Source organism: Nanorana parkeri, unplaced genomic scaffold (genome assembly GCF_000935625.1).
Source record: "Nanorana parkeri isolate BGI_ZX_2015 unplaced genomic scaffold, ASM93562v1 scaffold214, whole genome shotgun sequence".
NCBI classification, from domain to species: Eukaryota; Metazoa; Chordata; class Amphibia; order Anura; family Dicroglossidae; genus Nanorana; species Nanorana parkeri.
This window is the reverse complement of record NW_017306482.1, coordinates 538268-562452: the sequence shown is the minus strand read 5'-3', so window position 1 is coordinate 562452 and position 24185 is coordinate 538268. Positions and strand designations below refer to the sequence as shown.

Sequence of the window (24185 nt, the reverse complement as noted above, 5' to 3'; positions counted from 1 at the left end):
GCTAAGAATTTCGACATTTTACCGTTCTTTGCTGATAGTGTAGGAGACCCATACCAAGCAGTGATGTCCAGGATGACCTAGGCTCAGAAGTGAGTTGTATGATGCTGGCCAACAGACTGAGGATAACTAGTGGCAGAAAAATGACTTTTTCAGCTCTCCTCCCACACCCTCCAACTCCTGTGTCAGGATGGAAAGCGGGGCGGTGACAGTTGCCATCCAACAGGAGGTGGAGCTCCCCTGCATCTCCCAGCTCCTCCTATGTCAGGATGGAGAGCGGAAAGTGGAGCAGAGTGTGTTGATCTGTCACAGGAGGAGGAGCTTTGCCTCCTGTGTTGGGATGGAGAGCGGTGTGGGGTGGTTACCGCTGTCATCTCACAGGAGGAGAAGCTCTCCCCCACCGCCCGCTGGCCTTCTGTGAAAGCCGATTCAGGATGGAGAGTGGTATACAAACTCTCAGCAAGCAGAGTATTTGTAAATAACTGGGACATAGTAAGTTCACTATGTCCCAGTTATGAATGGATGGGAAGTGATGAACTTCCTATTCATAATTGTGGACATAGTAACTCCTACTATATTCACAATGTATGAATGGACAGGAGCACTTTGAGTAGAGAATTCCTGTTCATTCATAACGGGCTGCAGAAAAGGAGATTGAGGACTTTCTGTTTTTCTGTTTTAGGAGGTATATTAGGGCTCTGTTTAGACCCCAAATGTTTCCCCGAAGCCCTCAACAGTAAAGCAAAAAAAAAAATTGAATAAAAAAATTTAACATTTCAACAAGGTTGAAAAAAAACTTAATTTTCTGCTTGCCAATTTTTTATTTTCCGTTTTCGGTCTCAAAATTCAATTTCGGTGCATCCCTAGTGTTTGTTTTTCGCAGTGGAGCCTGCAAAGCATTGCATCTGCGTTTAGTGGATCTTGTGTGCAGTGGTCTGGCTCCTGCAGACCTGAAGGAAGTTATCTATGAACTGCATTGTAGTTCATTGAGGTCTTCGAGTCCCTCGGCCATGGTGGCAGATGGCACTTTTTAGAATTTTCATTCACAGATCCTGTGACTGGATCTGTGATTGAATGACATGAAGCCATGCACATCCACGCTGAATTCAAATCTAGAGGAGCTGCTGCGGGGAGTAACACGCCACAATACAGTAACGGGGTGGGTGGCTGTGTACTGTGACCATGTTCTACCCCAAATATCAGTGTGTCATGAAACATGGTCAGAAAGGTGGAATCAGAATTTAATACACTCCTGCATTCCTTTTTTGATTTTAGGATTGTTTTCCCTGAATAATGAAATTAAATTATTTTTCACTGAAGCTTCTAGATTTAGCAAATTGTTATTTTTCTGTATTTTGTTTATACATTCTATTTCTCACGAAATGTCCAGATCAGCCCTCACGTACAATGCTACCTCCACATTTGACTGCAGTGTTAGATTTTGTTCCACATGTTTTTTCATCTGACCGAAAAACCTTTTACTTGTCTAAACTGGGTCACTTTTATACGTTTTGGCAAGCTGTATATATTTTCTTTTACATGGCTTCTTTTAGAACACTCTGGCATACATGCAAGTAATTTGCATTAGCCACTAGAGGGTAAAAGTACTGAACTATGTATAAAAATACCCCAATAAAAAGCCATCACAGAACAAAAAACCCCCTTTGTATGTCTTACAATAGTAACTAAAAATGTGTGCTCGCTGGATATAAACTACAGTCTTGACAGTTATTAAATATAACAATTAGGAAGCTGTGCCCAATAACAAAACACAAACAGAAGTGACTTCAACATTTTCTGATTTACCCTAAATATCTCATATAGCATTTGTGTCACGTTGGAATAAATTAAAAAAAAGTACCTTCAGTGTCTTAGGGGTTCGCCCAGCGTATAGCCGGTGTTCTACCAAAGTTTGTGACTAGGTTGGAATGTGTGACCAGTGACGTGGTCACACATTTTAGCGTAATCCCGCCCAGTTTTTCGGCGGTGGAATGTGTGACCAGTCACGTGGTCACACATTTTACCGTAATCCCTCCCGCCCAATTTTTCGGCAGTGGAATGTGTGACCGCCAACAGGTCAAGAATTCCAACGCTTTCTCAGCTGTTCCAGGGCAGATCGGCATTGCAGATTGCGTGTGCAGGAGAACCGATCTGCCCTGGAACAGCTGATTGATCCTGCAATGTCACTTGCATCTGACTTTGTGGAAAGTGAGATCGAGAGTCTGATAGAAGTGACATTTCAGGACCGATCAGCTGTTCCAGGGCAGATCGGTTCTCCTGCACACGCAATCTGCAATGCCGATCTGCCCTGGAACAGCTGAGAAAGCGTTGGAATTCTTGACCTGTTGGCGGTCACACATTCCACTGCCGAAAAATTGGGCGGGAGGGATTACGGTAAAATGTGTGACCACGTGACTGGTCACACATTCCACCGCTGTAAAAACTGGGCGGGATTACGTTAAAATGTGTGACCACGTCACCGGTCACACATTCTAACGTAGTCACAAAGTTTGATAGAACACCGGGCAGATGCACAGCACTGGTACACCCCAGGTGGCCCTGATGAGTATAGGAAATTCCTGTGCTCGTCAGTACCATCTAGGAGTGCTAATACCACGCACATGGAATCCCCCCCGGCTATGCACCATTTTTTAACCAAACTATGCACATACGCAGGTGCTTGAGATGAACCTCTGCCATGTGGGCTGGTTAGACCTTCCTGACTATAGTAATCAATTTTATAGGTACCTGGGGCATTCATATTTGAGTATTGATTTCTACAGGCTCTATGTATTGATACATAGGGATTGTAAATTGCTGACCGTTTTAGCTCACAGCATATCTACCAGATAGTCTGTTGTTTTTACTAAGGCAAACCATATCTGCGGAATGTGAAATTCCTACAATATTTCTGATCGCAAGCAACCTCGTCATCTTAGCTCAGGTTTAAGCTGGTGTGAGTGAGCTGCAGAGCAAGCTACCACCTCACTAGCTGGTTAAGTTAACTTTTTTGGTCTGTTGATTTTATGTGACTGTAAGCAGATAGTCCATATAGCAGATGGTAATCCTCCCAGCCAGTAAATTGGTGTTGTATTCAATGTTCCCTTATAGACCAGAAGAGAAAATAATCCTTAGCGTAAAACCATTTATTAAAATGAAAATATAAAAGCAAGTGCATTTACATTCAAATAATCCCAGTATTGCATGGAAACATCCAGACGACTTCTAGGTAAAGAAACAGTATCCAGTCTCCAAACCAATTTAGCACTGGTGACATCAGCAGACCCGCGGGGTCAGCTTTAAAAACTATGGGGTAAGTGTTTTCCCCCATAGTTCTCTTTAGGGTCACGGGAGGACATATACTAACCTCCTTCCGTGACCCAAAGCTCTGTATATAGCGAGCTCCACCCAGCTGGCTAAAGGACAGCTGGCTCTGCCTATCTAGAGGCAGAGCCAGCTGTGCCGGCCCGCTACTCCGTTCATTCCTCAAGTCAGCGCTGGAGGATCGGAGGTGTGTGTGTGTGTTCACTTCCCGATCAATAGAGCCAACCTGTGACAGCTTCTTTGTCACATGTCGACTCTAACTATGAGGATGAGTGGAAATCACTCCCCTCATAGTTCTCCTTTTTAAATATTCAAGGGTTTATTAAAGGAGAATTATGAGGCGAGTGATTGATTTTCACTCAGCCTCATAATCTGAGCCGACCTGTGACGGACGGGGCAGGGGGCGGCACAGCTGGCTCTGCCTCTGGATAGGCAGAGCCAGCTGTCAATCCCGCAGCTGGGTGGATCCAGACGGTATTGTCGGGATCCGTCCCGGCTGCGGCGGCTCAGTATACCGCGAGCTGTAGCTTGCGGTATACTGAACTTTGGGTCACGGGAGAACTCTAGTTTGTGTTCTCCTATGACCCTTAATGACCCTTAGGAGAACTATGAGGAAAGCCCTGACCCCATAGTTCTCCTTTTTTTTTTAAAAAACCACTGCAGGCAACCTAAAATATTTTGGTTTAACCATTATACAATATTGCTGAGTGAACAAAGCTTTTCTAGCTAGAAATACTTTACGCTTGACTACCTAATGAAAGATCTCATTCCCTTTCTGCCATGCTCCCTTAGAACACACTCTCATATACACACACGCAATTACATTTCTACTTGCACAAGTTCTGTTTCATATTGAATCCTATAGTGGCCCATCACTATAATGTAGAGCTTTCTGCATACTGTGCTGGAGCTCTGCTGTGAGGCAGTCAAGAACTCACCTGTTAATTATTTTCTCGGCTATAAAGCTTCAACATGTACATAGCTCTCCATAGGACTATTCCCCCTCAGTTCCTACTCCCAAATGTGCTTAGAGTCAAATATTTCTATCACAATCATAAACACACTCTACAGCCAAGTTCGGTGAGGTACGGATTAATCTACCAGTCTATCGTGAGAACATCCTTGAAGAAGCCCACATAAAACAATTCCAGGATGCTCAACCCCATGCAGATAGTGTTCCTTTTCAGATCAGAACCCAGAATCCCAAAAATGAAAGGAAGAGATGCCAATTGCTTAGCTACCTAGGATTCCAGTGCTGAGATTTGTTAATGGGGCTCCTTCATTCGATCACCAACCTTACCTGTGGCTTCAGGTCACACTTTGTACTCAAGTGTGTGCACATTAAGGTTTTTTTTTTCTTTTATTTAGCCAATAACTAATGGTGAATTCCCAGTTAATTTCAGGCTTATAAAATGTTGATTTGTTATAAGCTGACCACTTAGGTCTCCCAAAGGTGATTTTCAAAATGATTTGTAAGCCTCTGTGGTTGGTGGCAGAGAAGCATAAAGCCTTATAGGTGGCCAGCAACTCTTACATTTTCCTGCACAGGTCAGCTGGAGCTAAAACAAGTATGGATGCACCGCTATATTGGCCGCCGAAACATATCGGCCAAAAATGGCACTTTTGGCTAAATGCCGAAAGGGCCATTTTCCTGCCGATGCATCGGCGCATCCCTGCTTTCTTTCGTCCCCGTTGGGCGCTGCTCTGTGTCCCAGCGGGGAGGAGAGAAAGTGTGACAGTCGGCCGAGCGCTGCAGGAGGAGAGCGCTGTGAGCGGCTGGCGTCTCTCCTCCCAAACCGCTCGGCCTCCTATCGCAGTCCGACAGAGTGGTGTGTGGGGGCGGAGACAGGCCACGCTGTCACAGGAGGCTGAGCTCTCCTCCCTGCACCGGTCGCTGTGAGATGAGATTGAGTATATCTAACTGTTCTAAAGAAGTGGTAGAACCTCCTTTTTATATTCACAATTCTTTTATTTCTACAGATGTGTTAAAGAACTCTGTACTGAAAAAGAAAAATCTACTTTTGAAAAAGTTAAGTTTCCCAGATATTTTTGATCTAAAGCCATCTAGACTTTGATTCACTGACTTTGAACAAGAATGCAGATCAGGAGTTCTGATATTCTTCTGACTTCCCTAGTTGCATGCTTGTTCAAAGGGGTCAAAGACAGCCAGACCATTAACATTTTTAAAAGGTCAACAATGGCATCCTCCATATTTCTCCCAGTAAAGGTTTCCTTTATGGGAAAATGTATGGCTCTGGTACCCGATCTGCAGACCTGTGGTGCTTGCCATTCAGTCCTTTGACCCCAGCAGTCAGTTATAGTGGTGTTTGTTTTTTTTTTAAAAGAGGTTGCGATGGCAGTGATCTCTTGCAGTCTTGTGCAACATGTTTCCTACAGTAGGTTGCCCACCACAGCAGTTCTCTCGAGTAGCTCTGCAGTCTCTGGCTGTCTTCTGTAGCATTATATTTGGCCCCTTGGCAACATCAGGGTCCGCAGGTGAGACCGCCTATACCGTGTAAGTCAAAACCAACTGGTATATGGAACATCCTTACTACTTAGTAAAGCTTTTCTGCCTTGTTTTAACAAATGGGACTTCATCCAAGTGTACAGAGTAGAGGAGGACCACTGGCTAGAGTCAACAATGTACTGATGGCTACCATGAACTCCTGGTTTAAAGCAGTAAGCCAATGAAACCGATAGGAATTTAGAGTTCAGAAGCCAGCAGGGATGTCTTATGTATCAGGGAAGATAAGCTTCCATTGAAAATAACAGAAAAGGCCTAAGAAGGATAGATGTAGAGGTGATTTTTTTTTTTTACTGCTTTTCTCAAGATCTTGCCAGTCCTCTAACAGAAGATTGCTTAGCTGCATCAGAAAGGATTAAGAGTGAGAACAGATGTTTTCTTTGCTGTCACAAGTCTTTTGTTTGGATTTCAGGACATCATGTTCTTGTACGGAGACAGGACTATCTTTCAGCTCTTCGTGGGATTGCTACTGTGTATAGGAGTTCTGTAGAGCATGGTCTTTATATTTTATGTGCATGTTAGAGAAGATATTATTACCGTGTCGGGAATCCTTGTATAAGGTGCTTCTCTGCGTATAGTTATTGGGCAGACGAGGCAGTTTTTAGTATTGGGATTGGCCATGCGTTGTATGGATTTGCACAAACAATGAGATGCATGTTTCGGGCATTGTGTGTATTATGGCTTATAGAGTCATTGCAGGGCTACTTTAAGGGGTTTTCCAGCATCTGAGAAAAGAGGGAGCATTCCTTTTTACTATGTATTAACATCATGGCAAATGTCAGAAGCAAGATTGATTATGGTAGGCAGCAGCCATATTGTCTATAAATAAATGTGTTCTCTAATTCAGCTCAAATGTGGTTGGGTGGTGGTTGATTTTTTTTCAACCAAGCAGTATTCATTTAAAATAGAGCTCCTGTATGCAGGTCTACACCAGTCCTAAATTCTGTTACTTTGTGATGCACAAACCTCATAAAAACAACCCTTTCCTTGCACAAGCTAAATCCTCCATTTGTGTCTCACATGCTCCCCCTCCAAGACACTGCAGCTCACAGTGGAAGGCAGTTCTGCCAATCCAGAAAGTAAAGGGCATGGCAAGGTTTGGCCAGGAGTTGATGGACAAACTATAGGCTTGTGAATCCGCATTGACAATTCTGATAGCCACACCCCCTACAACATGGTTGCCACATCCCCTGCAACATTTTATCCCACTGTAAAAGGAAGCGAGCACAACCTACATGAGTGGCAACGCTGCTCTGAATTCAGGAGCGGTGCATCATTGTTGTCACATGCATCCTTTGAAGTCTAAATTTCCAACATGCATGCTTATTCTAGGTCATTGCCTCACTATGTATTGAAGCAGGGAGAGGTTGGCAGTCCCAGAGCCTACATCTGAATTTAGCAGTGGCAACTCAGTGTTATCCTCACCAGCCCACTTTAAGATTATATCTTATGAATATGGTGACTATACCGCACTACTAAATGTTTGGTCAGGAGCAGTGGTCTTGTTTGGGCAAATGTGGCTAAGCTAAGCACATGAGCTGAACATTTACAGGTGTACTAAGGCCATGCACCAATCCATGCAGACAGCACATACAGGTATCGTATTTGTATCTCTGGTTTTACCCAGCTAGTGCGCCACTGACCGATCGCTGGTGCATGTTTGTGATGATCGGTCACCTGTTACAATTTTTGTTGTGATTGTCTTTACTACAATAAATCTGATTTTTAACGCCTCTTCCCCCCACAGCTGACAACCGCAGTAAGAAACGCGTTAATCGTCGTCAGGACAAAAAGGATTTCTCTGTCTTTAAAGACCCGGATCACGAACTGAGAATTAAAATTTCCCCTCAACTGCTGCTTGCTGCCCACCGATTCTTATCCACAGGTGAAAACATACCTTGCGCTCATTGATTGTCTTCAATACTCTGTTCGAGCAAACCCGGTATGTGTTCGCTCACCTCCCAATCTACTGAGCCGACCTGTGACAGTCTCATTGTCACAGGTCGGCTAGAACTATGAGGTGAGTGAAAAGCACTCACCTCATAGTTCTCCTTTAAGCTGGCCGTACACCTATAGATTATCTGCAGAGTTTCTATGGTCAGATGGAAAAAGTGCAACAGATTCCTCCATTTACTCTCAACTGTGTGGATGGCGGAATCTCCCCCTGGGCCAAGCTTCAGTATCTTGCTAGTCGGCCCCGCTGGCTCTCAATATACCTGAAAAGTGCCTGCATCCAATCAGATTATTCACGTAGTTTGGCAGCCGGCGGGGCTGACTAGCAAGATACTGAAGCTTGGCCCAGTGGGAGATTCCTCCATCTGCACAGTTTAGCGTAGATGGAGGAATCTGTAGCACTTTTTCCCATTGGATCATAGAAAATCTGCAGAAAATCTATAGGTGTATGGCCAGCCATACAACTCATTGATTGCATCTTCCTCTGAAATATATCTTACACTCATTGATTGATTGCCTGCCTGCCTTACCTAACATACCTTACACTCATTGATTGTCTCCATTCCTCTGAAATATACCTTACACAAATTGAGTGTCTTCGTTACTCTGACATATACCTTACTCTCATTGCTTGCCTTCCTTCCTACCTCCCTAATATACCTTACTCTCATTGCTTGCCTTCCTTTCTTCCTCCCTAATATACCTTACTCTCATTGCTTGCCTTCCTTTCTACCTCCCTAATATACCTTACTCTCATTGCTTGCCTTCCTTTCTACCTCCCTAATATACCTTACTCTCATTGCTTGCCTTCCTTTCTACCTCCCTAATATACCTTACTCTCATTGATTGTCTCCATTCCTCTGAAATATACCTTACACAAATTGATTCTTTGTTACTCTGACATATACCTTACTTTCATTGCTTGCCTTCCTTCCTCCCTAATATACCTTACACTCATTGATTGTCTCCAGTCCTCTGAGAAATATACCTTACATTCCTTGACTGTCTCTCTGTTCCTCTCTATTATACCTTTACACTCATTCGTTGACTCTGTTCCTCTGTATTATACCTTACATTGTCTCCCTTCCTCTGTGGTAGGCTTATTCTTACTCCTGCATTGTGATTTTTCTGACCCCAGTCCCCGTCTCTTGTTGCAGAGGTACCATTGTTTGCATCTAATTTAATTTCAGAGAAGACCCTTTTGCGTCTTCTCAAATACCCAGATGTGGTGCAGGAGCTTCATTATGATGATGATAACAAGAAGGCAGCAGACCACTACCTGTACCAGTGCAACAAGATAGCCGACTACTTTATCCTCATCTTGCAGGTATGTTGAATAACAGAGCCTAGGTGAACTGGGATCACCCCATTGTTTGGGTATGGCTTTGGAATACAAGCTTATAAATTATCAGCTGAATTCTACATGGTGATGTAATATAGAGCACTGCAACTTAAATCTGTTCACTATCTTTGTTCAGGGGAAAGTTGAAGTAGAGGCTGGCAAGGAGAATATGAAATTTGAGTCTGGCGCCTTCTCCTATTACGGTGTCATGGCTTTGAGTGCACCTTCAGCAAATGGTGAGTATTTAAAAAAAAAAATATCTTTCTTTATATCTTTATAAATATCTACTTGTCAAGACAACACACACATGGATCCGTGGTATAAAAGTCTGCAAAAGACCAATTCTCCAGACAACTTTGTACTTTTATGCTCCCAGCGCATGAGAGAAAAGGAATGGAAGTTATTGATTTCTGTTGGCAATACAAACCATTCTTCTTTCTGGAGCTTTATTCCATGGCCCATTATTATTTCTCCGTTCTTAGAATGCTAGTTTAGAAAACAATACTAGATATTAGGCCCATGGAAATGTGTGGAGAACACCCTTGCAATTCGGGATGCACCGATACTTTTTGAGTACCAATGCTGATACTTGGCATTTTCATGAGAACTACCGGGGTTGCAGCGGTTGCAGCTGGGACCTGGCTCTGGCTCTCCACCACTGTCCTGAAATCATTAGTAGAAAAACTGCCACATGACTAAACAAAAATGTATCAGTACTCGTACTTGTAAGTACTTGGGCAAGTGTCAGTACTCACAAAACTGGTATCGGTGCATGCCTTTATTTATATTTATAAAAACAAAATCATACGTTAAAACAGCTGTACAAATCCCAGGAGCTCCGTGTGCTCCTTACAAATGACAGCTGCCTCCTAACTTTTGAATGTTTGCAGAGGTACCATTGTTTGCATCTAATTTAATTTCAGAGAAGACCCTTTTGCGTCTTCTCAAATACCCAGATGTGGTGCAGGAGCTTCATTATGATGATGATAACAAGAAGGCAGCAGACCACTACCTGTACCAGTGCAACAAGATAGCCGACTACTTTATCCTCATCTTGCAGGTATGTTGAATAACAGAGCCTAGGTGAACTGGGATCACCCCATTGTTTGGGTATGGCTTTGGAATACAAGCTTATAAATTATCAGCTGAATTCTACATGGTGATGTAATATAGAGCACTGCAACTTAAATCTGTTCACTATCTTTGTTCAGGGGAAAGTTGAAGTAGAGGCTGGCAAGGAGAATATGAAATTTGAGTCTGGCGCCTTCTCCTATTACGGTGTCATGGCTTTGAGTGCACCTTCAGCAAATGGTGAGTATTTAAAAAAAAAAATATCTTTCTTTATATCTTTATAAATATCTACTTGTCAAGACAACACACACATGGATCCGTGGTATAAAAGTCTGCAAAAGACCAATTCTCCAGACAACTTTGTACTTTTATGCTCCCAGCGCATGAGAGAAAAGGAATGGAAGTTATTGATTTCTGTTGGCAATACAAACCATTCTTCTTTCTGGAGCTTTATTCCATGGCCCATTATTATTTCTCCGTTCTTAGAATGCTAGTTTAGAAAACAATACTAGATATTAGGCCCATGGAAATGTGTGGAGAACACCCTTGCAATTCGGGATGCACCGATACTTTTTGAGTACCAATGCTGATACTTGGCATTTTCATGAGAACTACCGGGGTTGCAGCGGTTGCAGCTGGGACCTGGCTCTGGCTCTCCACCACTGTCCTGAAATCATTAGTAGAAAAACTGCCACATGACTAAACAAAAATGTATCAGTACTCGTACTTGTAAGTACTTGGGCAAGTGTCAGTACTCACAAAACTGGTATCGGTGCATGCCTTTATTTATATTTATAAAAACAAAATCATACGTTAAAACAGCTGTACAAATCCCAGGAGCTCCGTGTGCTCCTTACAAATGACAGCTGCCTCCTAACTTTTGAATGTTTCTCTAGTCTAGTCTTGGAGCTCAAAAAGTATCGGTACATTTACTTGTACTTGTACCGAGTACTGTACTTGGTATCGGTGCATCCCTACTTGCAATGATGGGAACTAAGGTAGCTGTATCTGTCATTGCATGTCTTTGAGTAATGTCTGTTTGTGTTGCCAATAGCTGTGCAAAATGGGAGACTGATAGATAATCTAGTTGTTCTCAACAACAGGGGGAGCTCTTTAAGAGATTAATAAAGGAGGCCTACTGTGCTTTCTCACATCTAGCAGTGCCTACGACCGGGTGAAACGACAAACTGTGGGTAGGCAAACTGTGGTGAAGCGACAAATCTCATCATGCCTCTGTGTCTGTCAGCCTTGGAATGCATCATGGGACTTGTAGTTCCACAACAGCTGGAGTGCCAAGGTTGCCTATCCTTGGCCTACGGTATCAAAGGAATGCAAATCCAAGTACTGCTTCCTCCTCATTTCCCCGTGTTTTATCTTTCCACCTTCTGCTAGCTCCTGCCCGTCTTCCCTGTCTTCCCCGTCTTCCCCTTAAAAGGGGGTCTCTGTTTTCAAGGCTAGCAGGTAATAATCTACATGCATGGATAATGTGTGCACGCCATTTACACACACGTCTGAAGTGACTTTTGGGTGGTGTGTAATACATGGCAATCTTATATCTGCTTTCTGCACATTTCTGTACTGGAGAATAGGAGTGTGTGAAATTGCTGAGGTGCATGCATGTTTATATGCAAGGTGTGTTTTATCACATGAACCTAACAAACTGGGAGATGGATTCAGTCTCTGTAAAGTTCTCCTTATCACTAATCCTGAGGGCATTAATATTGCATGAGTGTTTACTACAAAGGTTTTTGCTAACCCATAACTAATGATTTGGCCCACTGTGTGCATATTATATTAGAGGTGCACCGTAATGGAATTTGTCAGGCCAAAACCCCAAATTATTATTTTTTCTAACCTTTGTAAAAAAAAATAATTTAATTTATTTGTATTTATTAATTTTTTTACTTTACTGTCGGGGGTTCTGGGGAAATAGCAGAGGTCTAAACAGACCCCCTGATTTTTCCCTTTTGAAATTGAAAAGTGATTAAGGACACAGGGTCCTCAATCTCTTTTTCTGCAGCCCCTGTTATGAATGAACAGGAAGCCTCTCTTCTGAATGCTCCTGTTCATTCATGTGACAATAGTATGAGTTACTATGTCCACAATCATGAATGAATAGGAAGTGATGTAGAGCACTTCTGTTCATTTATAATTGGGGACACAGTAAACCTACTCTGTCCTCAATTATTTACAAACACTCAGCTGATCGCTGAGCGCTTGTAACCAGCTCTCCATCCTGACTCACTGTCACAGGAGGATGAGAAGGCATTGCAGGAAGAACGCAGCCTCCTGTGAGAGCTGACAGCTGTCTCCTCCCCGTACCGCTCTACATCCTGTTCTGGAGGAGGCAGAGTGGGGCGTTGCGCGAGGAGAGCTTGGCCTCCTGTGACACCGCTGACATCGCTCTCCTCCCCGCCCCCTGTAAGTTTCTCTCCTCCCTGCTGGATGCTGCTCTGTGTCAGGGGGGACACAGAGCAGCGGCCAGCAGGGAGGAGAGAAACTATGTATGCACTGCATTTTTGGCCAAATTAATGGTACTTTCAGCATTTTGCCCAAAGTAACATTTTTGGCCAAAATCTTGCGGCAGCTGAAATTTCGGTGCATCCCTAATATATTTATTTGCAATAGCTGTTTTTTTAATTACTTTTTAGACACTGGCTGCCAGATGGCCATCAGATCATACTGGCAGACTATATGGCAGAACAGCTTACATTTGTACGCTGCAACAGCAGACTAAAGCTGGCTGTACACCAGTAGAATTTCCTTTTAAATAAATTTGTTTTTGGAACGAACGTTCTATTTTCTCTATTAGGTAATGGGATCAAATCAACGATTTCTTTTGTCCGTTGTGACAAAAAAAATAGAAGGAGCGGGATAGAAAATATTTCCGGAGAACAACCGAAATTCAACATTTGAATGTAGTTTTTGTTTGAGAAACTCCATTAATTTCAAAATCGAATTTTAAAATCAAATGGAATTTCGAAGGACATTCATCAAGTCTCTGATGGCATTAAGGAATGTTCTGACGAGATTTTTCCTATAAACGTTCGTATGAAATATGTATGGCCAGCTTAATGTCCATGTCACATTGGCAATTTGGCAGCAGCTACCAAATTGCTTTCCTTTGCGCTTTTGTTGCTTAGAAAAAAATCAATGGAAGTTGATGAAAGGTCTGTGAAGATAGAGAACTGACACCGCTACTGAGGTCCCACTAACGCATTTTTTTAAGAAACTCATTAAAGAGCCTCTTGAGCCTATGCAGTGTGCCTGTAGTGCACCTTAACAATAAATGTATTGATGCTTGGGACTATTCGGAGTGCAGCTGCATTTTTGACCACTTCAGGACTGCAGTATGTATATAAACAGCGGAGTCCTGAAGTGGTTACAACAAGATCACAGCTGCTGCGCCGTTTTCTTTTACAGCTGGCACCTGGCTTTCACATACAAGGGTTTGGGCAGCTATACAGCAAAAGGGTGGCTACTTTTTTTCCCCATGGACCTTTTATGCTTGTAGCAGTGTAAAGTAGCCACCGCTCCAAGCTCACTCCCACCATGGACTACAATCTCAATACAAATTCGTAAACTAAATGTGAGATTGTAGTCCATCACAGGAGCGAGCAGTATTAAACTCCCAAACATTTTTCAATAATGAATCCAGATCAAACAAATATACATTGTCCAGCAAAGTGTCTCTTTACATTTTTACCCAAGCACTTGGTCATCATGTTTTCCAACACCTCAAACTCTCTCAGCTCGGCTCCCCTGAATGTCCTTTCCAGTATATCATCACAAGGGACAGAGCAGTCTCTAGCAGCTGTCCATCTGCTAGCTTGGAGAAAGAAGCAAGGAACAGGAGAGTGGATTGCCTTGCTGTGTTTGGATATACACAGAGCTTACTAGCACACAAGAGTTCATTGGACCCATTCAAAGGGAAAGGAGCCACCCCAAAACAGGATATCGGGACCAGGGCTCAGGAGACTAGCTGATTCTGCAAGAAACTAACAGGGCTATTCACAAAAGGTTGAAGAGTTAGGAGAAGTGAACAATCTAGGACAACATAGCTGAACTGGAAAGTGAGCGGAGTTGGAGATTTTTTTCTAAATCAGCTATGTTGTCCTAGATTGTTCACTTCTCCTGCCTTCTCCAAACTCTTCACCCTTTTGTGAATAACCCTGTAAAACTTACAATGGTGCTGATTTATGATAATGTTTATAAGTGATTTAATCTGCATTTGAAATAGCTTAAACACCTTTTGACTTCATTTTAAGCACATGTGTAGCTGAAGATGCTGTAGGTGGGGTCTGCAACAGTTTAGCCATTTTCAGTGAGACAGTAGACCCACCTTCCCCATCTACTGCTCATCAGTGCTCCCTACCCATGTACCCACAACAAGCAAACACTGCACTGGAACAGTGTCGTAGATATCTGTCTCGCTGTAGTGTGACAAATTGCGGAACTTGCAGAAGATTCTTGATTGCGTCAATAAGGTGTATATAAATCTGTTGCAACTCTTACAGAACTGTCCCAAGCATCTCTTCTGTGAAGCAGCAAAGTTTTTCAGGCACAGAAGCTATTTTGGAGAAGTTGGGCGAGTAATGCAAACGTATAAAATATCAGTTTTAGAGGAAGTTAAATAAAAATATTGTTGCAGCTGTGGCGCAATAATTACATGTGCTGCAATCGCCTATTTACTCCAATGTAGAAGAGGTCTTATTTACCTGCACTTTCCTTATCAATGGTTTGGTGATATTTATGAATTTGTTGCAACAGTAGCATTATATGGTAAAGGTAAAGGTGTGGCAAATGAGAATTTATTGCATGCGTCGGTACTCACAGAAAATGTTGCAGGGTTTTCATGAGTTTAGTGCAAGGCTTCCAACCACATACACACCGCTAAGAATGCCTCCATTGAATCCCCCCCCCCCACACACTTTATGTTTTACTTTAATGCTGCAGAGCCTGTGAATAGGCAGTCAGTGTTCTAAATTCATGTTTGTTCTTCATTGAGATCTTTTCAGGACTTTTAGGCGGGGGATGTACACGTCCATGCGGCATGCGAGCTAGTAAATGGGCCGATCCTGGGAGGGACAGGTGCTGCATGTAATTGCATGCAGCATCCTGTTCTTCCCTATGGGAGTACGCGGCTGTATGCTGTCATCCGCACACCCGTACGTGCAAATCCATGCGGGTCTAGGTGTCTGCACTGGGATGCACACTGTCTGCGTCCACCCTCCAGAAGGAAGGGCAGTGTCGGCACCAATTCAGAGATGATTTGGGGATCTGCCGACGAGTGATACACAAATAAGATATGTTTATTTTATTAACTAAGGAACTTGAATACATTTTTAAGATTTAACCCCTGAGTTTAGTGTCACGTTAACGACCTTTGCATCAGGCTCGGTTTCTCTTTTACGTTTATTGGGGAGAAGGAGCCCTCTGGGGTGTTGCTTCTTCCTCCTATAGAATTTGGACACAATGGAAAAACTTTGTTCCTGAGCAATCCAAGATCTGCTTGGTTTTTAAGGCAGAAAAATCTATTTTTCTTATTGGTTTACTAAATGATTGTCATTTGACTCTATTAGCCAGGTACCAAACGCTAAAGCAGAGCAGGAGTTTGTGTGTTGCCCATAGCAGTCCAGCAGGTGTTAATCCAAAATTACTGCTGGAATCTAATTGCTTTGGACAATGATGATACTTATCTTGCAACAGTTTTTAAGTCAGCATTATTGTCTTACGTATGAACAATGTTTTCTTCTGTCCTCTAATTCTACTTTAGAGCTCCGTTCCCCATCTCACATGGGCAGCCTGAACAGATCTAGATCCCTCAGCCATGAACGTTCCGACTCCTTATCATCCACCATCAGTGGCAGCAACACACAGCTCAGCACTCAAGCACAATACACGGCAGACTTCAGTGTGCGAGCTCTTAGTGACCTACAGTTTGTAAAGGTAAGGTGTGTGTGCGTGTGCGCATAAATATATAAATGGCTCTCCACACAAATTTAAGGAACAAGATATACTTGCTCTCCAGTATTACCATTTTTTAAAATATATTTTTGGGGGTAGCATTGGCTCCTTTGTTGACAGAGGGTGAACAGTCTTAGTCTGACCGCCCTCAGGGCAACAAATCCTTAGAATGTTGCAGAGTGTTCTATAAACTGGCTCTGCCACCCTAGCAAGTTAAAGTAGTGGGAAGGAGGGAGAAAGCAATGAAGACAGAAGTTGATGGCACTACTTATGGAATAACAGTAGTGATCGGGGCAGGTTTTCAATTGATGTCACCTTGTAGAGCTCTAGGCCGGTGGATTTCTGACTATGCTCATGACTGTAAATGGAAGCGACTGTCCTCAAGTCTTAAGGCTGCTTCACAATGCAGAACATTTGTTTATGACCTTGTTTAAATACCTGCATGATTACTGGCACTCTGACATATGATCTCGAGCAACCATCCAGCTTGAACTGCTCTATAATAGTCTGGAGCTGTAGGAACGAGAATGCGCGGGCATTGTGTAACTGGTTGGACTGGTGTAAAGTGATTGTTGTCAGGCTGCTGTTCTGATATTGTGACACATAGTAATTCCAGCCATGAATGACCTCTACTATAAGAAGCAAAGACAAATGTTCTTTGGGCATGTATAATCTACATGGGGGTGCAAGTCATTTTAGTCACTGACTTGACTGAAAAATGTGATGTATTTGAACATTTTTATTTTGACGAAAAGGCCTTTTACACACACTTTTTTCTGTTATTCATTCATGACTGTGCTTCCTGTGTTTGCCAAAGGGAGAACCACGCTCGCTTATTAGGCCAAGCTCCAGTGACCAGCAAGGTTTATTCATGGCTTTAGGAAATGCCCTTATGCAATATGGGACAGATTTCAGAAAATTGGAACAAAAGAGCTAGTCATAGAGACCAAATTCCCCCTTTTTTTGTTTTTTTAAAGACGAAATCTGAATAGCTCTTATAGGTGATGGTTCTACTTCCCCTGAAAGTTTCATAAATCATTACCTGCACCTTTTACATGCTGTGTGCTTTAAGTCTTTAGAACAAAATATGGAATCTGATAGGTTAGTTTGTGCCATATACAATCTGAACAGTCTGTTTTGGAACTCAAAAACCCTAGCAGGTGCACAATGCACCCGCCACTGAAACCTTAACATTTCCATGCCAGTTCCATGGTCGCCACTTTCCAAGATGAAGGGAGCCATTGAAGATGTGCAGATGCGTTAAAGTTTTTTTCCTTACTGTAGCACAATGAAACCATACTTGACTTGGCTCTCGTGTGCAGAATCATTTTGTTTACTTCTTTGGCCCCTTTCATGCGGATGGTGTCCGTTCCAGCAAGATGGGAAATCCGTGAAGAGATGCCCTGCTGAATCTGAGCACAATAGAACCAATGTCACTTTTGCTGCATCCATGCCTGTTCAGTTTTTTTTACTTTTATCACAACAAACTGAACTAAAAGGACCCATGCTAGGTCTATGAGCAGTCAGATGTAAGCGGACACACTGTACATCCAGATGGCTACATATTAGTCACGTTTAGATCGCAAAAAAATGGAGGACACAAACCTTTTCAGAATTGGAGTCTGAGGTGATCACATGTCGGTTTACATCCAGCTGCCCTTAGGGTTACGTTGTTTTCCAATCAGCTGCGCCAGAAAAAATGACGGGCTGATCTGATCAGACCACCCTTGTGAAAGGGGCCTACAGCTTGAACATCAGGAGCACACATCTAGTCACACATTTTGGTCATTCTCTACAAGGGCATTCTTAAACAGACTTTCTGTCCTGGCAGCCCATGCAATACTTTCCATATCAATTCTTGTTGTAGTGTCATAAGAGTATAAGAAAGGCTTGCCATCATCTGTGCCCTGTTCATGTGTAATGTCTTGTTAATGTCCTTCTCATCAGTAATGTCAGAACCAGTTGCACCTACTCGGTGGTAAAAATTGGTGGCAGGGCTACTTGTTCTTCTACTTGCTACCATTTTTGTGTCTGCACTATGGGTGTGGCAAGCTGCTATGTTGCGCGAGCGGTGCCAATACAATAACCTATAATCCCTGATACTTCCTGGTACAATTTGATCATGGGCACTTACAATTGGTTTTATTAAATGATAACGTTTTGCTTGGAATTTCACATTTATTTGTCAGAATTAGGAAAATAAAACGTGTGCCAATGTAAATCAAGCCAAAATATTTAAACGACGCTGGAACTGATGGTGTCAGGTTATAGAAGTTCTGTGTTAAGTAACAGTGGAGATGGGTCCTGCAGAAATCTTTACACACCTAATCATCATTTGCATTGAAAATAAGTAAACACTATAACCAAATTTTAGAAAAACTACAATCCTTTCTGTAAAACAAAAAGTACTTTTTGTGCTGTGTCTATGCCCCAAAGTGGCATGACCCATAAGGATTGCCATTGCTTGGATGCCACCAAGGGTTACGTAGTGTTGTGTGCCTTGTGTTCAGAAGATGCCCTATAGACGCACATAAAAATGGAGAGCTTGGCCCATGTTCCTGACACACGGGGATACTAATTGGCTTAATGTGCATCTTGGCTGCATTTAACTTTGCAGTTTGATTCCTTAGCATTGCTCTCCCTGGGCCATCCAAGGAGAGTGAAGGAGCTAATGCCACAGGAGCCAAATATGCTTTTGTATCCATAAAATGGATGTACAAGCCCAAAAAGAAACCTCTAGTGAGAGAAATAGTAGAGTCTGACCCCCTAAGTATCCTAGCTGCATTGATTGGTTTGGCTGCTTAAATTGCTGATCCAGAATGGACATGCAGGTTAGACATACACTTAGGGCATGGTTGGACAAATCCCAGGAGTCAGGTAGCCAATGCTCCCTTAAAATGTACAACTTACGCCTAGTTGTCAATGTAACTGGCTCCTAAAAAGAAACCCTGCTGGCGCCTGCATTGGACAGACTGAATTCCATATTATTTGTCCTCCCCAGGCATAGTGTGAAGGCAGTACACTTGATCTGCATGCTTATCAAGGTCAGAAAGTATTGAAGCCAGGCAACTAGCATTTGTGGAAGAGTTCACTAATGGAAGCCCCCATATTTTTCCATTATAGGTTTCTAGTCATTAAATAAAGTATTGAGGACCAGATTTTGGGAGTTTTTAGTAAAAACAGGTTTTGGGGTGGCAATGCTGAGACCGATACAAGTGAAATATGTGAACATTGCTTGCAGTGTTGGACTGTGTAGGGGTTTAATCAGCAAGTGGAATAGCACTTGTTTTTGTGCGCGGTGATCTTCCAGCACTTTGCCCTGCTCAAAAAACTGTTCAAGCAAATACTGATCAAATATTTCCCTGCAGACCAGATCCATTTTCTTGGCCAAGTCATTGAGAAAGGTTTGAGCAGAATGTCTGTGGCTGTAGAAGAGTGTGACCGATAGGATATGAGAGCATGTCAAAGCGCTCTTGTTGATAAACTACTCTAATTTCCTTTTCCTGAGATCCAAGCAGCAGTCTTTAGCAGTACAATATCTGTGATTTAGTATTCTGATTCAAAGGCAGATTCCACCTTTTAGAAAAAAAATAATAAATACACTTCACTAAAAACAATCTGCATTCATTCTTTTCTTGCATTGGAGCCAGTAGAGCATTGCAACTGCGATCAGTGGATGTCTGGTGCAATGCTGTGGCTTCTGCAGATTCTGCATTCTGTACCGACATTCAGGAACCTGGATGGGAGGAATGGGATGAATGGACTACAAGTGCGGTGATGTCACGGCACTTATAATCAGTTGAGAAGTACAAGCCCCTCTGCCGCAGTGGCTGATGTAATTTGCAGTTTCTTCATTCACCGATCATATCCAAGGATCTGTGAATGGATAATGCGGCTGGATCAGCAGTGCAAAAAAACAAACTGACTCGCTCTGATGACAATCCAAGCTGATGGTCCCTCATCCCTACCCCTAGAGCACTTGTGAGGTGGGGCCTGCAACTCGTGGCTACATAGCAGGCCTACGCCAACTAGGTAACCAGCCTAGACTTCACCCGATTATTATGTGCCATTTGCTCAGATTTTGTGCCACGGTCTGAAATTGGCTGTAATGTTCCATGCTGTATCCCGCTGGGGAAATCCGACTCCCTACCCCCTTTCTTCTTCTTGTTACTTTTCTATGGTTATTACCAACGTGTACAACTCGGCAGGGGCCGCCCCTAGGCTGTAATTGGTCTTTAGTTTTTTTGTGCCTAGCGTCCTTCTCCTGCAGGTGGCGATATTACCCTACAGTACATGATCTCCGATCTGTTCCCTGTGTCCTTCAATGAACGGAGAGAAAAGGATTTTACGGTGAGTACCAAAATCCTATTTATTTTTTTTTTATTACTTTTCATTGATTTGTCCTGAAAATGTTAATGATAATAAAATTCAGACTGCACTAAAAAAAATGCCAACCTGCAGGGAGAAGAACTCCATGATTTAGGTAAGGAGAGATAGGTGTGCGATCTGACCATGTTTTATGTTACACCCTGAATATGGATGAAACATGGTCAGAAAAGTGAACAACCTTTAAGTTAGAGAGTACAATTCTGTCCTACATTTGAGAAATACCCCATTTCTTTTTTTTAATGAAAGTTATCATCTAAATACACAGAGTGCTTCCATAAGACAGCTGTACAGAAATACACTGCCTGGCCAAGAAAAGTCACACTCTAATATTTCATTGGACCACCTTTAGCTTTTATTACGGCATGCTTTCGCCGTGGCATTTCGAAGAGCTTATGCAAAGTCACAACGTTTATCACGGCCAGGTCACTATCTGCAAGGAGTTTGCATGTTCTCCCTGTGGTTGCATGGGTTTCCTCCGGGTACTCCGGTTTCCTCCCACACTCCAAAGACATGCCAGTAGGTTAATTGGCTCCTCTCTAAGTTGGCCTTCTATGTATGTATGTATGTGATATAGGTGTGACGACATGGTGATCAGTTTGAGTTAAATGTGTATTGGTGTTGGGTTATGTGTAAGTGGGTTATACTGAGTAAACTGTTTAGGAAAAGACTGTCAGCACCAGCCCTCGTTATCTCCCATTGTATTCTGAAGGAGCTCAGAACAATGACATTCTGGCCAGGCTCCTGCTATGGCAGGTGGACCCCTGTGGTGTTGTGAAGACAGAAGGTTTGGGGAGGGGAAGGGGGGATGTGATGGGATTATAATCTGATCTGATCACTTGCTGTATAAAAGGTTGCACAGTTGCTCAATAAATCAGAGTTTGTTTCACCCTACACTTGGTCCGACCAGTGACTGGGGAAACTGGGAGCTAAAGGTCAGCGGTTTGCAATATCTCCTGAGCAAGGAAGAATACAGCGGCGGACATACTCATCCTGAGTACTGGAGTCCGTCACAATAGGGACCTTAGATTGTAAGCTCCTTGGGGACAAGGACTGGTGTGAATGTGCATATATGTAAAGTGCTGTGTAAATTGTCGGCGCTATATAAATACCTGAAATAAACTGAATTGGCGAAAATAAATTCAAAGCAGCAGTATGGAAATGTTTTGCCAACCAAAATTGTTACAGCGAATGTAGTTTTTGATTGCGGAACTACATTTATTTCCAAAATAGAATTTTAAGATTAAACAAAAATTTGCAGGTCTCTGATGGCGTTATTAAATGTTCTGATGAGATGTGTCTTATGAACGTTTAAACAAAAATCTAGTCTATGGCCAGCTTTAGTTCCTTCCACTGGAGCAGCTTCTGGTGTCCTCAGTAACTTTGCGTTTGGAAATGACCAGGAATGTGATTTGAGGTCATAATGTTGATAATCTATAAATACCATATTGGTTGATGTGTAATTGTTACACACTATAGTTATATCATTTTATCTTATATGAGGTCATAATTAGGGATGTACCGATACTAGTATCGATATCGGTGCCGATTGCGAGTCTTTGGGCAAGTACTCGTACTCGCCCAAATGCTCCGATGCCTAGCACGAGTACTTCCGGTATCGGGAAGCCGGGCAGCGCGTCATTACACACTGCCCGGTTTTGCGATTGACCGGGAAGCGGCTCCATGCTCTCTCGTCACTTGTGACGAGAGATCATGGAGCCGACTTCCTGGCCAATCAGGAAGCCGGGCAGTGTGTAATGACGCACTGCCTGGCTTCCTGATTGGTCGGGAATCTGGCCAATCAGGAAGCTGGCCTCGTGAGGTAAGGTTACCTTACCTTTAGTATGTGCAGCCTGTCACCCCCGGGGCCTCTCCAGCGAGAATGCGGCCTTCGTCCGGTACCCAGCCGGAGCCGTCCAATCACGGCACCGTCTAATGACGCGACGCCCTGCTTTCTGATTGGCCGGGAAGCTGGCTTCATTCATGCTCCCTCGTCATCTCATGACAAGAGAGCATGGAGCCGGCCTCCCGGCCAATCAGAAAGCAGGGCGGTGCGTCATTACACGTCGTCCGGCTTCCTGATTGCCCGGCCACACGGCTCCGGCTGGGTACCGGACGAAGGCCGCGTTCTCGCTGGAGAGGCCCCGGGGGTGACAGGCTGCACATACTAAGGTAAGAGGGGACTTTCTAGTTAATCGGGAAGCCAGGTGGCGACTCTTTACACGCTGCTCGGCTAATCAGGAAGCCAGGTGGCGAGTCATTACACGCCACCTGGCTTCCTGGATGGGACTTCCGGTAATTGGTATCGGCGAGAACCGAAAAAAAATACTCGGTACCAAAATACCGGTATCGGTGCATCCCTAGTCATAATGTTGTTGTATCACTGATGCAGATGACCATTACATTTTTTTAATGTTTTTTGTTATAAATAGTTGCATAAAAATTTTGGGATTGGTTATTTATTACTGATGAGTACAGTATGTCAGAAGCCTTACTGATATTGTCATTTCTATTCAGATCACACGGGAACAGTATCAAGGGGCCCTGATCTCCTCCCGGATGGATAGTAGCCCGCAGTCTCCAGAAGGTGGAACCCACAAGCTGGAGACCACCATATCTGAGCGCAGTGAAGTTGTGGAAGATGAAACGACCAGTCTTTTAAATGAGAGGAACTCGCAACACAGTTTGCACCACAATGCCGTCTGACACCAACCCCGATGCTAAGCATAGATCTGCATGTACGTTACCTGTGGATCGGCCTAGAAAAACACTTTGCAATATCTGACTGGGCACATAGTGCCAGTGCACTGCATGCAAAGCTTTATCCTAAGAGACAAAGACAGAGCTTCCAAAAGCTTGCAGAGCTGCACTGCACATGTCTGGAAAGAGAGAGATTCCTATTGGGGTGTTCATAATAATCTGCAGCTCATCAGTGGCCTGCGGTGAAGGCGGTGTTCTACAGCTCTGGCCTTGTCTGGAGAAGAACACAAGAATACCAAAGGGGGATCTGGAAAATCTGCAATACTTTTGGGAATGATATGATGCTGTGTAGAGCATCAACTCAGGGAAGGAATTCTATATGTGCACTGGAGACCCCTGCCTCAAAGGGGGGATCTATTTGTCTGTCTTCCAGGGGAATGGGTTGATAGAAAAAGCAGTTCCGCTTTATTGACCATTGTCTGTTGCTAGTAGGGCCCTCCAAAGGTATTTGCCTTGAATAGTTCTGGCCCTGTCGAAAAAAAATTAGGCATGTATTTTGTTAGATATTCTTCTCTCTGTGATAGGACCTATTCTGATACTGATGATTGCTCAGTACTCCAATTGGGACTTGGTGGTGACCAATGATATCTAAGCAATCAAACTGGTTACATAGCAGTGTCACAGACTGAACCAATAGTAACAATCCGTTTCCCATCAGTGTTTTCTTTCAGAGATGAGCAGACTCTTGCTGAATCTTAGCAGTATGTATCAGTAACAAAAGCTTTTATTGATCCCAAGTATTTTTTCATGTTCTCGTGATGAGCAATTGAGGAACAACAATGGGACATCTATATTACGGTTATGGAATCTTGTCTGTGCTGGCCACTGCTGATGTTGCAGTCGGAAGGCTTTATCCATACT

At 43.2% G+C, this 24185-nt stretch overlaps 1 protein-coding gene across 1 annotated transcript in view; it reads left to right on the top strand.

Annotated features, from left to right (window-relative positions):
- The window catches only part of CNNM4 (cyclin and CBS domain divalent metal cation transport mediator 4), a 40595-nt gene extending 17177 nt beyond the window's left edge, over nucleotides 1-23418 (top strand). Inside the window, exons 4-8 of the mRNA XM_018555823.1 lie at nucleotides 7593-7730; nucleotides 8956-9125; nucleotides 9277-9376; nucleotides 15988-16160; nucleotides 23082-23418. Coding sequence (XP_018411325.1) covers nucleotides 7593-7730; nucleotides 8956-9125; nucleotides 9277-9376; nucleotides 15988-16160; nucleotides 23082-23270 — 770 coding nt within the window. The 3' untranslated portion in view covers nucleotides 23271-23418. The remainder of the gene's footprint in view (nucleotides 1-7592; nucleotides 7731-8955; nucleotides 9126-9276; nucleotides 9377-15987; nucleotides 16161-23081) is intronic.
- Nucleotides 23419-24185: the final 767 nt, after the last annotated feature.